Genomic DNA, 14882 nt, shown 5'->3' on the forward strand with positions numbered 1-14882 from the left:
CCTCAGATACCATTTTATTCAGTACAGTAATGGTGCTAAACCTTTATGATACCCCTGGACCTTCTCCCTCACCTCAGATCCTCAGAAAGGTAACTACACTGAGAAAGCAGAGATGATCAGATGGCCATTCTCTCAATTTGCTATTCATACACTTCAAAGATTTATTCCACATCCTCTTACTTTGAAACCTTTCTCCATCTATGATCACTCTCCTTCCCCCAACTCATTGCCCATAATCTTTAGGTATTCTGAGATTTCCTTATCTTCTTAGCCTTTCTTTCCTTCAGTTCCTGACCCATCTCTCTTCTTCTTTTTAATTGTGATAAAATATACGTAATATAAAACTTACCATTTTAACCATTCTTAAGGGTGCGATTCATTGGCATTAAGTACGTTTACAATACCGTGCAATATGACCACTCTCCATTTCCTGAACTTTTTCATCATCCCAAACACAAACACTGTACCCCTTAAACAATCACTTCAAACTTTCCCCTTCGCCTCAGCCCCTGCTAACCTCTATTAAACTTTCCGTCTCTATAAATGTGCCTGTTCTAGGTACCTCATTTACATGCAACACCTGTCCTTTTGGGTCTGGCCTATTTCATTTACTATAGTGTGTTGAAGGTTCAGCATAGTTCCTGGCTCTCGGCAGGCACTCAACATTACCTTCCTCTTTATACTGATTGAACTATACTTTATTCACTGCTTCTTCAATTGTCTGAAAAACTTAAATTATTAATACACTAACATAATAACTCATGATTTCCTGGTCTATCCTACAAGGCCTTCTGTAAATAATGTTGTTAACCAACATTCCGGCATTATTGCTGAATTATAGACTCCACTGTTGCCAGCTCCCAATGCCCTTCTGCATCTTTGCTCATGTTACCATCTTTTCCACTTTTATATATCCGCCTGTTAGGTTCCTACCTATCTCATGAGTCACCTCTTCTCAGACATCCTCTGTGACCACCCTGATAAAAACACCCTCCTCTAAATTCTTTTAGTACCTCTTTTGTACCTTTCCATTCAGAACTTGTCATTTTCTGGCATTAGAACGTGGATGCCTGAGTGGCAGGGCACACTGACACATAGAACCGGAGACTCAAAGTTGAGCCCTCTGGGTGGCTCGAACTATAAACATGTGTCACCACACCCATCTATTGCTGTGCACTGTTGTTTATGCATCTATCTTTTTTCCCCCCGAATAAGAATTTAAGCTTTAACCGCTCTCAACTTCAGTTTTCTCATCTGTAAAATGGACATAATGCTTCTTGCCCTTCCTAGGTCGCAAAGTTGTTGTAGTAATCAAATTAAAGAAATGGGAAAATGCTTGGCAATCTATTAACGATCATGCAAATGAAAACTCATATTAATAAACTGAGTTAGTGTATACACATGCAATAAAACTAAATAGCTTTTTAAAGATGCGTGATACATAAGTGGCAATATGTAAATGCATATTCGGTGCATAAACATCACCGAAACCTCTACACTGTTTAAGCAAACCATGATACGCTTTGTGTTTTGGTTATCATTCTGTTGGAAAAAGTAGTTCAGGCTATTTTGTTGACAACAGGAAATCTATCATTCCTAAGACCTTTGGGACTGGAAAAATCAGCAGTGGCTGCTAAAACCAGAGTCTGGGTCATACAGTAATAGCCAACAATCATTTATTTTCTTTAGATTTTAATCTGACTGGCTGTACTTTGTTATTGCATTATCACTATTACATTTACTGGCAGGTCTAGTTTATAATATGAAGGTAAATGCAGATCATATTTATAACCATACCAAAAAAAATGACTTTTAAAGAATGTAAGGAACAAAATAAAAGACATCGGGGGCATTTCACAGTAGGTTTTTCTGTGGAGTATAACCATACCTGGCAGACACATTAGTTGTAAAGGAAACACATTCATTGACAAATGTTAATGGCGTAGTTCCTGTAATATCTTCCCACTGAGCAGGGGTGGTTCCACCTGAAATAATATGATTGTTGAAAAAAATTAGGCAAAACTCCAGACCCTGCATTGTAAAATAAAGTCTCTGTGGTAGTAGCTATGTTCACTCACCCTTCAAGATGACACATTGGAAGCAAAATGACTAAAAACTGTATGCTAAAAAATGACGCATTGAAAACAAACAGCAAACACCACACTTCATGGAACTAAATTTAAGGGAGGTCATTTGAATAACTGCTTCAAATTACTAGGCACTCTATTCTCTGCTGACATTCTAAAGATTTGATTGTAATTGCGAGGCTCTGAAGATAATTTTGAATTATATACAATTGATGATTTTAAAAGATCCTTTGACCAACCAAGGAGCTGAATACTTCGTTAAAACAAAAATCCAAATATTCTTTTGTTCTTTAACTTCATATTTTATGCAATTATTTTCAAGAAAGAAAACTTCCTCTCAATTTGTAATTGAAGGCTGGCAAAAAAAGTGCTTGGAAAATATTAAGAGCCCAATAAATACTGCAAAGTGAATGAGCAAATGACTGAATGCCAAAGGATGACCTCTGTGCACAGACAAATCACTATGGAGGGTGATGCTGACTTTTATTTCTACTGAGAAATTAAGTTGGCATAGATAGGACAAAACCGTCTTCAAGCACTGCAGGAGAAATATATGTTTGAGATGAAAACCAATTTTGACTAAGGTTTCTTAAAGAAGGGAATGAGTTATCAAACAAAGGTCATGGAAACTTATTCTTGGAGGCCTCTAAAATATACACTGTAAGCAGAACCATAAAATATAACCGAGCAAAACACAAAAATCCAAACACCCAGGTTAACATATTTGTAAAAATTAATAGATAAATTAAAGAAATTGTTTACTACAAATCCATCCAAAGACAGAGGGCTGGAATAACTAGATCAGATGGTGCCTAGGCCCAGGTGGTATCTCCATTTTATCATCTATAAGGGCAGGATGTGCCACGGACATTTTTCAATCTGACTTGTTTTGCATCCACACTATTATGCTGCACATTGTAGGAAGGTTAATCATATACACATGGACCAAAAAGTATGGGAAAGATACCCAGGAATGCTATGTAATAACCAGAAATGAGTAATTGGGAAGAGGCCATAGGTAAAGCATATGATTTCCCACTACCCTCATTTTAGTCCATGTACGTTAAAATTATGTCATATTATTAAACTTATGCGGTAAAGTCTCAATGATTCGCTATCAAGAGTACAGAAAAAACATTAATAAGAAGGAAGAATGAAAGAGAGAATAAAAAAAGGGTAAACATTTCTGCTGATATGAAGGAGAAATGAAAAAAAAATTCTAACAATACTTAAGCAAGCAGAGATGGTCATTATTCCTACTGACAACAGTATGAATATTTACTGAAAGCCAATACCATGTAGTTATTGTTAATTAGGGAAATTATCAGCCAAATTGTGTAGTTCTAACACAGGTTACTTGTGTGGATTTTTCACCTCTCACCATTTGTGGTGGTATTATTGGCAGAGACAACCAATATTCTGGGAATGTCTTTCTGGAGTTTGGTAGCTGACTGAAAGCTACTACAACTTCCAACTGAAAAGACCAATGTTCAGTTAATCACTAAAAACCTTCATTTTGTTTTTCCAAAGTTAGTTCAGCACATCAATTATAAAGACATAACCAATTCCTGGATAGAAAAGTTTGAATTATTGGGTATAATTATACAAGATATTATTTATTTTTCAACAGGTATAGGATGATGTCTTCAAAGAAGGCTTAAAGCTTGGGTTTTGAGGAATATGGGCTTGGGTTTGAATCTCAACTCTGCTAGATATTTACGGTATAATCTCAGGCAAGTTATAGAATTTCTCTCAATCTTGGTTTCCTTTTCAGCAAAATAGGATTAAAGTCTCCTCACAGGGCTACTGTGGAGATAAAAACAACAATGTATATGAAGTGTCTAAAAGTTTCGCATACAGGCTTTATTTAGTAAATATTAGCTCATTTCCTTTCCCCTAGTTAGAGTGCCTTTCCTGAATTAATGCATATAACCTTACAGGCATCTTACGACCAAAGTAATTTAATATTTATGACAATCTAAGTTTCTTCTTTCAGAACTTTCTCCTACAGTAGTCACATGTGACTCACCTGTGATGCTGCATAGTAATCTTAAGGTTGGTGCATCTCCCCCAAAACCATTCAACATGACATCACTTGAAGCTTTGGGGACAGGAATGGTCATGGTAATTGGCTTGTGAAATTTTCTTCTTCTAGGTTCCAAAGTGACTATAGGGCTGAAGGTAGCTTTGTTGCCTAGGATCTTCTTAACCAACTCACTGTGCATAGGTTGAGCCTTTTAAAAGACAAAAAAAAATTAAAATAAACAATATATGATTATATTCCATGTCAAATTTCTTAATGCATTGCTCTTTATTTCATAAATCAGTTTTCTGGCTTCAAATATGGCAACTGAAAGTTTACTACTGTTACCAAACACTCATCTAAAACTTTATGAGACATATGATCTCCTAGGGCAGCTTTTGCTCCCCCAGGAATAATTTGATTCTTTAACCATTTAATTCCCATTTGAAAAGTTGATTTTTAATCACTGGAATAAAATCCATGTTCGGTTAACTTGCATCTTGATGTGGGCATACCTGTAGGCCTACACGGATCCGCTTGGTTAGTGCCCCCTCTGGGAAGACGGCCTGCACCTGGGGTACCACTGTGCTGCTCAGCACGCCTCCCTCTGGGCCAATCAGGTTGCTGTCCTGTTTGATGCGAGACACCACTGCAAAGTACTGTGGGAAGTCACGGGTGATGATGCGGCAGATCCGTTTCTTTTCTAGGTCTTCCGGGCTATCCAGCACTGAGACAAGAAATGACCCTTCTTCATATAGCAAGGATTTCCTTCTGAAAGCATTCTAGCAGACTCACTGGCATAGTTAATAGTGAACAGGTGTTGTAACAAAACACTTCCTTTTTTAAATAATAGGAAAATTTAAAAAGTAAGGCTATCCTAACAACACCTGAAAAACGACTGCAATCTTTCAAGACCTGTCAGCATTTAGCTGGCACATTTTCTCTCTTTGTGGAAACTAGGTCTTTCCAGGGCACTGTGAAAGAAAAGCATCTAGTTCCAGATGCGGTATTGCAGGGCTGCCTTTGTAAGTGAGGGGGTTTGAGGGCAAACCTGGAATGAAAATGAACCTGTTCTATTCTCAGCTCAACAAGATGGAGAGGAAATTTGTTATGGGCTCCTTTTCTGTGCAAATTTCAAAGTTAGCTCAAAAACCAGTTATTGTGGTTTTAAGAAGTAACGTGGCCCTTTCAGTTCTCAGGGGAGCAGTGCATGAATAAAATCTGTCTTGGAAGGGCAAGATTCGTGTTTGTGTGTTCATTCCAGTGGCATGGTTGTCTCTGAGATAATCACTGTGGATATTAAAAAAAAAAATCAGTGACTATAAATTCAGGGATTCAATATTCCCCTGAAACCATTAACTTACCAAACAGATCATCTAACATCAGGAGAATGGGATAATGGGCTCTTTATAAATTGTATTAGTGTAGATATGTAGGGCAATACAATAAATCTGACTGGTTTAAAATGCTGAAAATTTGAACTAAGTGGATCACTGAATTTTAAGGGATTATGGAACTTTATTCGTTTTTAGAAATCATTTACAATTCTTATAGAGGCATGAACAACAATCATGTTTTTCTTAACTATTGAATATAACTAGATAGCAAAAGTCAGAAGTCCCAGGATCTGATCATTCATGATTGAAGATCGATGCATTGGCAAATACTAGCTTATACTTCTAAAAGAACAGGTTACCACACATAATGAACATAAAAATATACAAATCCTATTCTCTGTTTTAAAATGAGCCTTTTACATATGTAAAAAGTTATAAGAGTGGGTCCCCATCCAAGGACAAGATGGCAGTGTTAATGACAGGTAAATACTTCAGATGGAAATATCCTAAACTAAATGCAAGCAAAAGAAATGGTTTCAAGGAGTAGAAGCAGCTAAATACTGCACAGAACAAGCCTTATCAGTAAGAATCCTGATCTTTTCATCTTGCGTGGAAGATGCTGACCTACACATCTAGAAGGCATAATTTCCTCTTCCATCCACCTCTTGGATAGGGTAAGCCTGGCCTCTCTTCTTATTCAGCCTCAGCAGGGTGCAGAAAGAAATGTTAGAGCAGCTGCTGTCACGCTACACTTCGCTATTCATGAGCCATACCTGAAGCTACAGCCGGTGGTCCTGGAAGACTGATAAAACTTGACAAATAGCCACACAGCTGTGTGTCTACCTCTGTACAAACTTTGGTATGCTCTTGGCACTTAGGCAAAGAACCTGCCCTATTTCTGTAGTTACATAAAGTGCAACATACCTGCAGTTATCAGGACTGAGAGACCTCATCTCTGTGCAACCTCAGGAGGCCTAAGAATGAGGCACCTCCCTCTAGTCAAACTGAGATATTTCAACCTGGGGCTAAATGGCCTAAGCTGGATTTGGGATTTACAGAGATTAAAGCCCTAATGAAAAATAAGTTCCTTAACTATATGTGTAGGTTTGTATATGAAATTCAACCCTAACTAACTCCCTGTTCAAATTATATATAAAGTGTGACTGAACTTAATTTTCCTATCTCCTTAATAGAAAGTTAAAAATTACATTATCTTATAATGCAGTAGTTATGGTTATATGTAGGTTTACCTACAGAAAAGCTTAACACTTTTTATCAGTGTCTTAAATATCTAAACGTTCAAGTTAGGCATTTTTAAAAATCATGGATTTATTATCCAGTATCAGTCGTTTTGTTATGAAACAAAAATATCTATCCTATCTCACGTTTTAGAAAAGTTTACATTAAAGATAGAGATGGGCTGTATCTTTTTGTTAAAATGAGATATTTACTATTAATGATTTTATTTTCCCAAATGTTAACAAAAGTAAGACTAGACAAATATATTGTATACTCCAACACATCACCATTGGAACATACAAGAATACTTGCTGTGGTAAAATAACAAAGGGACACATTTGTTACTAAACCAAACTTGGGTCTGCTTACCCTTTTGCAGTAGAGCCAATCTACTGACACCAGGTTGTGGTGAAGGAAATTGTGGCGTTTATTGCAGGTGCCAAACGAGGTGTCTGGGCAGCTAATGCTCAAAAGACCCAGACTCCTTGTTTGGTACCTGCAATAAACACTGCACTTTCCTTCACCACAACCTGGGATCAGTAGATTGGCTTTACTGTGCAAGGGCGAGCAGACCTAAGCTGGACTAGGCAATACACACACACACACGCCCATAGGACATAAAGAAACGCATCATTATCATGCTTTCGCTTCAGAGTTCTTTTAAAACGTTTAATATGAAGTACCTTCATCCATGCCATTAAGGATTTCATTCAGTTCATCTTCAGTGTAGTCGCAGTAATGCTCTTTCCAGCTGTCCCCATTCTCACTGCGCAGGACAACCAGTTCCCTCTCTTTTCCTCGAAGGGCAGCAAAATGAGGGATCTCCACGATCACAGGCCTGACACAGTAAGGCAGAACATTCAGTGTGGACAGGAGCTAACCAATATCGAGACAAGCACCTTGACTCTGTCTGTTGCAAAGTGACCTGGAATTCTTCTCTTTCTGGGGACAGGGACCTAGTGGGCCATCCTCTGAAGCCCTGAGGCTAGCAAATGGTCCCGCAGTAGCTAGCACTTCACCTCAGGGGCACCAATCCTCAGGGCCACGCTGTTACCTTAAGCCAATGCTGTTTCTCTGTGAGTGCATGTGGCATTCTGGAACTTCTCCTTTGATAAATGCAAGGATAACACATTTAACCAAAAGAAATGTACATGCATATCTATGAGGTGTGCCAATCACTTAAAATGTTTTCTACAAGGTACAAAATGACAAAATGGTTTAAGAGGGAAAATGGCTCATACGCTGTGTAATTTGATGTGTTGTAAATGAGGAGATGTCAGAAAAGTCAACTACTTGGTAACTAGAAAGACATGCACTCATGGGATTCTTTTCCTTATGTTTTCTCCATTCAAGAAAACAATAGGCATGTGTACACAGTGTGGCCCTAATTGAGCACCTCAGCAGGCAGCCCAATTTGTGTCCAATGCCTATTATATTCAGGATCCAGAACATGCACTTCCCTACTGCTTTTTAGGTCACTCTCAAAATTTAGAGAGGCTTTGGATTTTTCAGTCCAGGTTGCTTTGATACAGACTCCCAATTTATCATAGTCACATCATAACTAGCACATAGTACAACTAGGCAGATCTCATGCTTTAAACGAAAATGAAGGTCACAGCACTTTAAGGAAAAAGATAGAAAAACATCACTCGAAAATAAAAGTCACATACCACAAGGGTCAGAAATGGTCCACTAAAGATAGGTTATACAGAATTTAAATCATAGAGAGGGACATGTCATGGGCACAATGACAAAAAGAGAAATCATATTGCAGAAGAAGGAGAAGAATGGGGGCCGGCAGCCATCAATTTGTTTTAAGTCACTCCTACCCAAGGAATTTGGTTCCAGGAGGCCCCAGCTGAAGGATGCGGCTGACCAAACTTTCTCCCTCATTAAGTGGGGGAGGAGCCGTTGGCAGGTGAAGTTTACTGAGTACATCCAAAGCAGCAGTGAAAGAAAGAACATAAGTAAGCTTCAGGTGTTGTTTTCCACAGAACCCCAGCATCACCAGCTGATGAACAGGGTGAAGTTTGGTTTCACACTGCATTTGGTTCTGCCCCCTCCATTGGTCACAAAGAGCAAGAACAGAGACCCAGAGTGTACAATGGAGGCGTGTGGAAGGAGGGAGCATGGGGGTCAGATCTGTCCCTACTTAGGTTCACTGCCAGGGCATGAGCCAAAAAAGAAAAAAATATGCTCCACTGGAAAGACAGAGCTGTTGGGGATACAGTAAAAACTCTGACTCCATAGCGAGGCCAGAAGTTTTTATGGATATTCCTCAACAGATGTGACGAGTATTCAAAAGCCTACAACTACCTGCACATGAGGGAAGGGAAAGGACCTGGTACATACAGAATGAAAGGAACCACTGGGGAATTACTCCAACCATGATGGCATCTTCTGATGCAACCCAGAACTTCACAGGCTCCTTCTAAATCTCTGGTCTGTCTGATGGGACATGGGGAGTGGTTTCCATAATTGGGAAATACAGACACACCCCTTTTCACGTGTGAACATAATTTGGAGCAACCTGTTAACAGGTTGCTCCAAATTACAAGGCTTTAGAACATTTCCTGAGTTCTAAAGCAAGAAATCCTCTCCCCAGTATGACATTGGCAAAGCAAGAGTTCACGATTAATAGAATTTTCTCCCAGTTTTTGAGCACAAAGAGTTGATATGACAAGACTTAAATACAATTGATTTGTTTCAAAATATTTTGAAACTTGTCCCCCTCCAAAACTTCATTGTTTTGTCAGTTTTCAGCAGTAGCTACTCACTTCTTGGCATACTGAGATACCACTTAATAAAATAGCAGCCATACAAACAAACAGAAGAAAGAAGAAATGTTTATTTCTGCTCAAAATTGCTAAAATGAGCATGGCGAAGGTTATTCTTGATTTGGTCCTCTTAATGAATACTATGGCTAAATAAAATGCCAGTATAATCACAAGACTCAAGGTAGCAATTCTGACAACAGAAAAGACAAATCACATAGACTAAATTTTTGGATGTTCTATAAAGAACACTGCTCTCCAAAGTGAAGATAATGATTCTGTTTTGTAACTATACAAGACTTTATATTTGGAATAGACTAGTACAGTTGACCCTTGAATGACTAGGCAGGTCCACTTATGCCCTGATTTTTTTCAATAGTAAATATTACAAGACCACACAGGCCGACTCTAAGGTGTATGCAAAGTTTTGACTGTGTGGAGGGTCAGCACCTCTAACCCCTGCATTGTTCAAGGGCCAACTGTATTTTTTTCTCTATGACTTCACCACTTAAATCCCAGATTCAAAAAATACCTACCATCGACCAAAACATGATTATTCATATTGGGAGACTAGCACCTACTATCACATTCAAAGAGAAAGAGTAAATAACAGTTAACCTGAATGTTTAATCCATTAATGCCTTAAAATAAGAGGCATTTAAGTGGAGTCAAGCATTGAGGCATTACTTCCAATTCTTAAAGAAATTTCATAGGGGCCAATCTTCTTTCAAAATGTTTTGACGTACCTTTTTCCATTCCATCCTAGTGATTTCATGTGGAGGACACAAGCTCATCGGTGACTAAGTGGGAGGTTTATCAGAAACCCTTACCCAAGGAACTGAGCACCCGAAGGTCCGACTTCAATCAGGCGACTGGCCAGGCCTTCTCCTTCCACCATTGGAGGCATTGTCGCCAGTCTATGGCGTTTGACCAGTCGGCAGGTGACTCGTGTTGGGGCAGTACACTTCCGAGGCGGAATGATGATGCGGAGCCCATTGTGTCTGCATCCTCGCATAGCACCACCTCGGGCGTCCACCATAAAACTAACCAGGAAACTAAAAATTAAAATAGAAGGTTAGATGTGTTTAGAAATATCAATGGCAGGTAAACAAGCTTTGTCAAGTTATTTTTTTTCCATAATGCTCTGTTCTTAAAACATCTCTTTTTTATCTATATGCATGGTGGCCAAAAATTGGCCCTTAAAAGTTATTTTGCTTTATACCAATGCCTTTATTTTAGTTTGGTTGTTGTTTTAATTTTTGTATTTTTTGATCTGTAGCTAAAGAAGAGTTCTAATTTTTTTTGATAATGGTAATATTAAATATAAATTATAAATTAAAAATATATCCAATTGACTCAGAAAGTAGAATGAAATTATGTAAAGAATATTGATTAGTTTCCTTTTGTTATAAATGCAAATACTTTTGCTTCCTTCTATGTGTGTCCTGAAAAAAATCCATATTTTGAAATAATATAAGGATAGAGCAGAGGGGAAAGACTAAATTGCAGCTTTTCTAAGTAAACTCAACTTGACTTTTAAAAATTACATCTTGTCCAGATCATTTTACTATAATTTTATGACTTAAAATTTTTCACAGGCCTTCTCCCAAGATCGAACCCATGTACATGCATCCTGCTCCAACATCGTCTTACCCTGGATGCAGGTTTTTAACTCATTACATTCTAAGAAAAAAAAGAGGAAAAGCAAAATAATCAAATGTTTTGGATAGAACCAATTTACTGGTTAAAATGCACTTTTTCACTTCTTACGTAGAAATCTCTCTGCTATACCTTTTTTTTTTTTTTTTTTTTTTTTTTTGCGGTACGCGGGCCTCTCACTGCCCTGGCCTCTCCCGCCGCAGAGCACAGGCTCCGACGCGCAGGCTCTGGGGCCCAGCCGCTCCGCGGCACGTGGGATCCTCCCGGACCGGGGCACGAACCCGTGTCCCCTGCATCGGCAGGCGGACTCTCAACCACTGTGCCACCAGGGAAACCCTGCTATACCATTCTAATTGAAGGGGTAGATAGGAAACGAAGATTATAAATACCCTCTATTCTGGGTTTTGACGTGGGAAAACCTGGGCTCATGCTAATGGAGGATATCTGTGCATCATGATTTTCCCCAAATTATAATAAATTGAATATGGAAAGTCATAGGTAGTAATTTAGAAATGTAAAGGCATCTCTATTATTTTTGCTCCTTTTTTGCCAAGCTAATTACTTGTAAATAGGGGAATAATGATCCAAGGTGACTTGGTTTGTTTATTTTAAGTGTACCAAGAGAAAGGGTTTGTCTTAACTTTGAAGTTGTTTCCTTTGGGCTGTTCCTGCAGCTTAGTTTGAGTTCTTCTCACTATGTTAGTGTAACACTCATTAAAGCCTTGGAAGCACGCACTTTGTCAAGGAGCAAAAATTAAACCAGGCAATCTGACGGTCATACACATAGACACAAAGACACACACAGTGTGCACACCCTTACACAAATAACATTACTGTCTTTCCCAATTCTCCTTGCATTTGCAAGCTTTTTATACCAAAACAGAAAGAGGAAAGCACCATACAGGTGTATTATGGATCTAATGATAGCTTAACCAGCACAGAACTATACCAGATTCATCACACCTAGATACTGCATCCATGACAACATGTAAAACATTTGAAAGGTATTTCATCAAAGTAAGTTATGGGATAGAAACACAATACATTTATGTTATTTTTAGATAAGTGAAGGAAAAATACCTTAGCGTCCTCTTTATAGCAGAACACAACTCATTAAGCATGCTATTAAACAGAAACCCTGTTGCTAGTAATACAAATGAATGTGAAGGAGCCCAGATTGCCCGTCTGAAGCAGGTCGTGCAGGATGAGACCATGAGAAGAGGCGACACACTTCTTCCCACATGCAGGAGCCGGTCTAGACCTACCAAGTCATACCCAGTCCTCTAAGGTTTTAGTATGGGGCACAAACTGGGGAGTATAATCAAAAGTTAAATCCTGAAGTGTGGATACTTCTGGTCTTTATCAAATCACAATGAGAAAATGTTGGCTGCTTTTCTTATTACTAGTGTTTAAGTAGGCTTTTTTTTTTTGGATCCCAAGAAATCAGGAGTTTACTGTGGTTTAGAATTCAGAATGACTGTACATAATAATTAGGTTTAACTGACAACACTTTTTCTGAAATTTCTTAATTTTTGCTAAGTTTTATATATTATCACTAGCTTGAGTTTCCCCCCCTCTCTTACTTTTATTACTACAGTCACCAGAAGGAAAATTTAAAATATTTCAAAAATAGCTGTTTCTGGGCAAGTCACCCAGCACACACTCCTAATGTTTCCTCTGGTTTCAAACATAAAGGGGAACCCGGCTCAGACAAGAACAATCCTTGCTGCACACCCGCCGGCTCATGCATCCCACTTTTTATTCCGAGAGGCTCCGGCTCAAAACAAAAGTTACAAGGTTAAGCGCTACTCCGAGTTCCTGACACAGCTAACCCCTGCTTCGTCTTCAAAAACATAGAAGTCTGTAATTCCTTTTTGAACATGCCTTCGAAGTGGAGGTCTTTGGCCATAAGCTCCTTTCTGACACCATCTAGTGCCCACTGGTGGTCCGTCAGCTCCAAAGCTTCCCACTCTGTCTTAAAAGCTTTATTGGTGTCTGCGAGCATGGCCATGGCTGCTCCAGTCATCTGTTGCTGCATTATCCGTGATTGGTCAGCAGCATTATCTTGGCCCAAAATCACAGAGTAAATGCTCCAAAGCCCAAAGACACTGAGGAAATACCAGGATGCAGAACTCACCCAGGAGGCATCTAATGTGAGTAGTTCAATTTCTTGCTGTAGCATAGGCTTAAAACAGAGGGTCAGTGGAAACAGGACCTTGGTTATGACAAAGCCTGAAAATGTCATGTTGATCCATCCACCAATAAGAATCAGAGGGAGGACATTTGTGACATTGCCTTTCATCGTATTGGTGAGCATAGTGGGATCAGTCATAAGAGAAGGAGGCACAACCTTCCTTCTAGTTTTTTGAAAAAACCCATCCTCTGGGTTGTTGAAGTAATATTTTCGTGTCAGGAAAGACTGTTCGGGAATGTATTTTCCATTTTCCCTGAGGACTCTGCTTCGAATTAGGACTTGACTGTTGGAGACTTGCTCCTGGGTGAGCTTCTTGTCACTCTGCAGCAGGATGGACATGTAGTGGCAAATCATGCCCATGAAGAAGGTGATGATAATGATGGGCAGGACCACCCAGAGGCAGATGTTGGAGTCGAGCAGCAGCTCCGGTCCTGCCATTTTCACAGAGAGCCGGCTCCTGGCCCGCTGTAGCTGGGTTGATCTTCACCGGGGCGCGGGCTGTGGGACTCCTCGTCAAGTTTGCCTCTGGGCCTTCTCACGACCCTCAGCCAGGTGAGCCTGGGACAAAACCACAGCCTCGGCCCTTGCGCCCTGCCCACCGCCAGGCCGCCCACTAAGTAGGAATTCTTAAAAAATTATTTTCTATTTGCCTTTTAAAATGCACTATTGCTCAAAAGAATGAGAGAACTGGCAATGCTTCTAGATGACTATAAAGGTTTCTTTTCCATTTTACTATTTTCTTTTGACTATGATATTTATGTTGATTTTTATAAAAACTAGAAAAAAGTGACTTAAGTTTCAACCAGTGCTATTCCAAACTCATTGCTACATTTCTGACTTTCTCTACTTTCTCTGATTTTGTTTCGTCTTTTGAATACTAGCAGCACTGGTGAAGAATAGGGACTCAAACTAGTAAGGAACCATAATACATCTGCTTGATATTATCAATCTTCAATACTATTTGTACCATTTGAAGGCATTTAGGGAATTTCCCAATTCATGTTACATGCTGTTACATTTCCACTATGTTTATTCCAGTGATGGCTTAGGGCCTATATAACATCTCCATTTAGAACATCTTCTAGAGGTGCAGGATAAAGCAGGGGTCCCCAACCCCCGGGCCATGAACAGGTATCTGTCCATGGCTTGTTAGGAACCAGGCCACACAGCAGGAGGTGAGTGGCAGGCAAATGAGTGAAGCTTCATCTGTATTTACAGCCGCTCCCCATCGCTCGCATTACTGCCTGAGCTCCGCCTCCTGTCAGCATTATGGTGAGCTGTATAATTACTTCATTATATGTTACAATGTAATAATAATAGAAATAAAGGGCACAATAAATGTAACGCACTGAGTCATCCCCAAACCATCCCCCTGACCACTGTCTGTGGAAAAACTGTCTTCCATGAAACTGGTCCCTGGTGCCCAAAACGTTAGAGACCGCCGCTCTAAGGAATGAATTGAAGTAGCTATGTTCTTGGCTGTAACAATGTTAAAGTAACTATATGTTTGATTACTTTCTCTGATTTTGTGTCATTGACTGATTTTTTTTTTTTTTTTTTTTTTGGGGG

At 39.3% G+C, this 14882-nt stretch overlaps 1 protein-coding gene and 1 pseudogene across 4 annotated transcripts in view; both read right to left on the reverse strand.

The window, feature by feature from the left end:
* The window catches only part of ANK2 (ankyrin 2), a 238632-nt gene that overhangs the window by 39683 nt on the left and 184067 nt on the right, over positions 1-14882 (reverse strand). For all 4 annotated transcript variants that reach the window (XM_024745661.1, XM_024745659.1, XM_024745658.1 and 1 more), the window contains exons 26-30: positions 10291-10515; positions 7370-7524; positions 4626-4837; positions 4117-4321; positions 1889-1985 (exon numbers count right to left, since the gene is read on the reverse strand). In XM_024745661.1, coding sequence (XP_024601429.1) covers positions 1889-1985; positions 4117-4321; positions 4626-4837; positions 7370-7524; positions 10291-10515 — 894 coding nt within the window. The remainder of the gene's footprint in view (positions 1-1888; positions 1986-4116; positions 4322-4625; positions 4838-7369; positions 7525-10290; positions 10516-14882) is intronic.
* Positions 12918-13751, reverse strand: LOC112400111 (ER membrane protein complex subunit 3 pseudogene; annotated as a pseudogene).

The sequence above is a fragment of the Neophocaena asiaeorientalis genome, unplaced genomic scaffold, assembly GCF_003031525.2.
Source record: "Neophocaena asiaeorientalis asiaeorientalis breed wild unplaced genomic scaffold, Neophocaena_asiaeorientalis_V1.1 scaffold975, whole genome shotgun sequence".
In the NCBI taxonomy this organism is placed as follows: domain Eukaryota; kingdom Metazoa; phylum Chordata; class Mammalia; order Artiodactyla; family Phocoenidae; genus Neophocaena; species Neophocaena asiaeorientalis.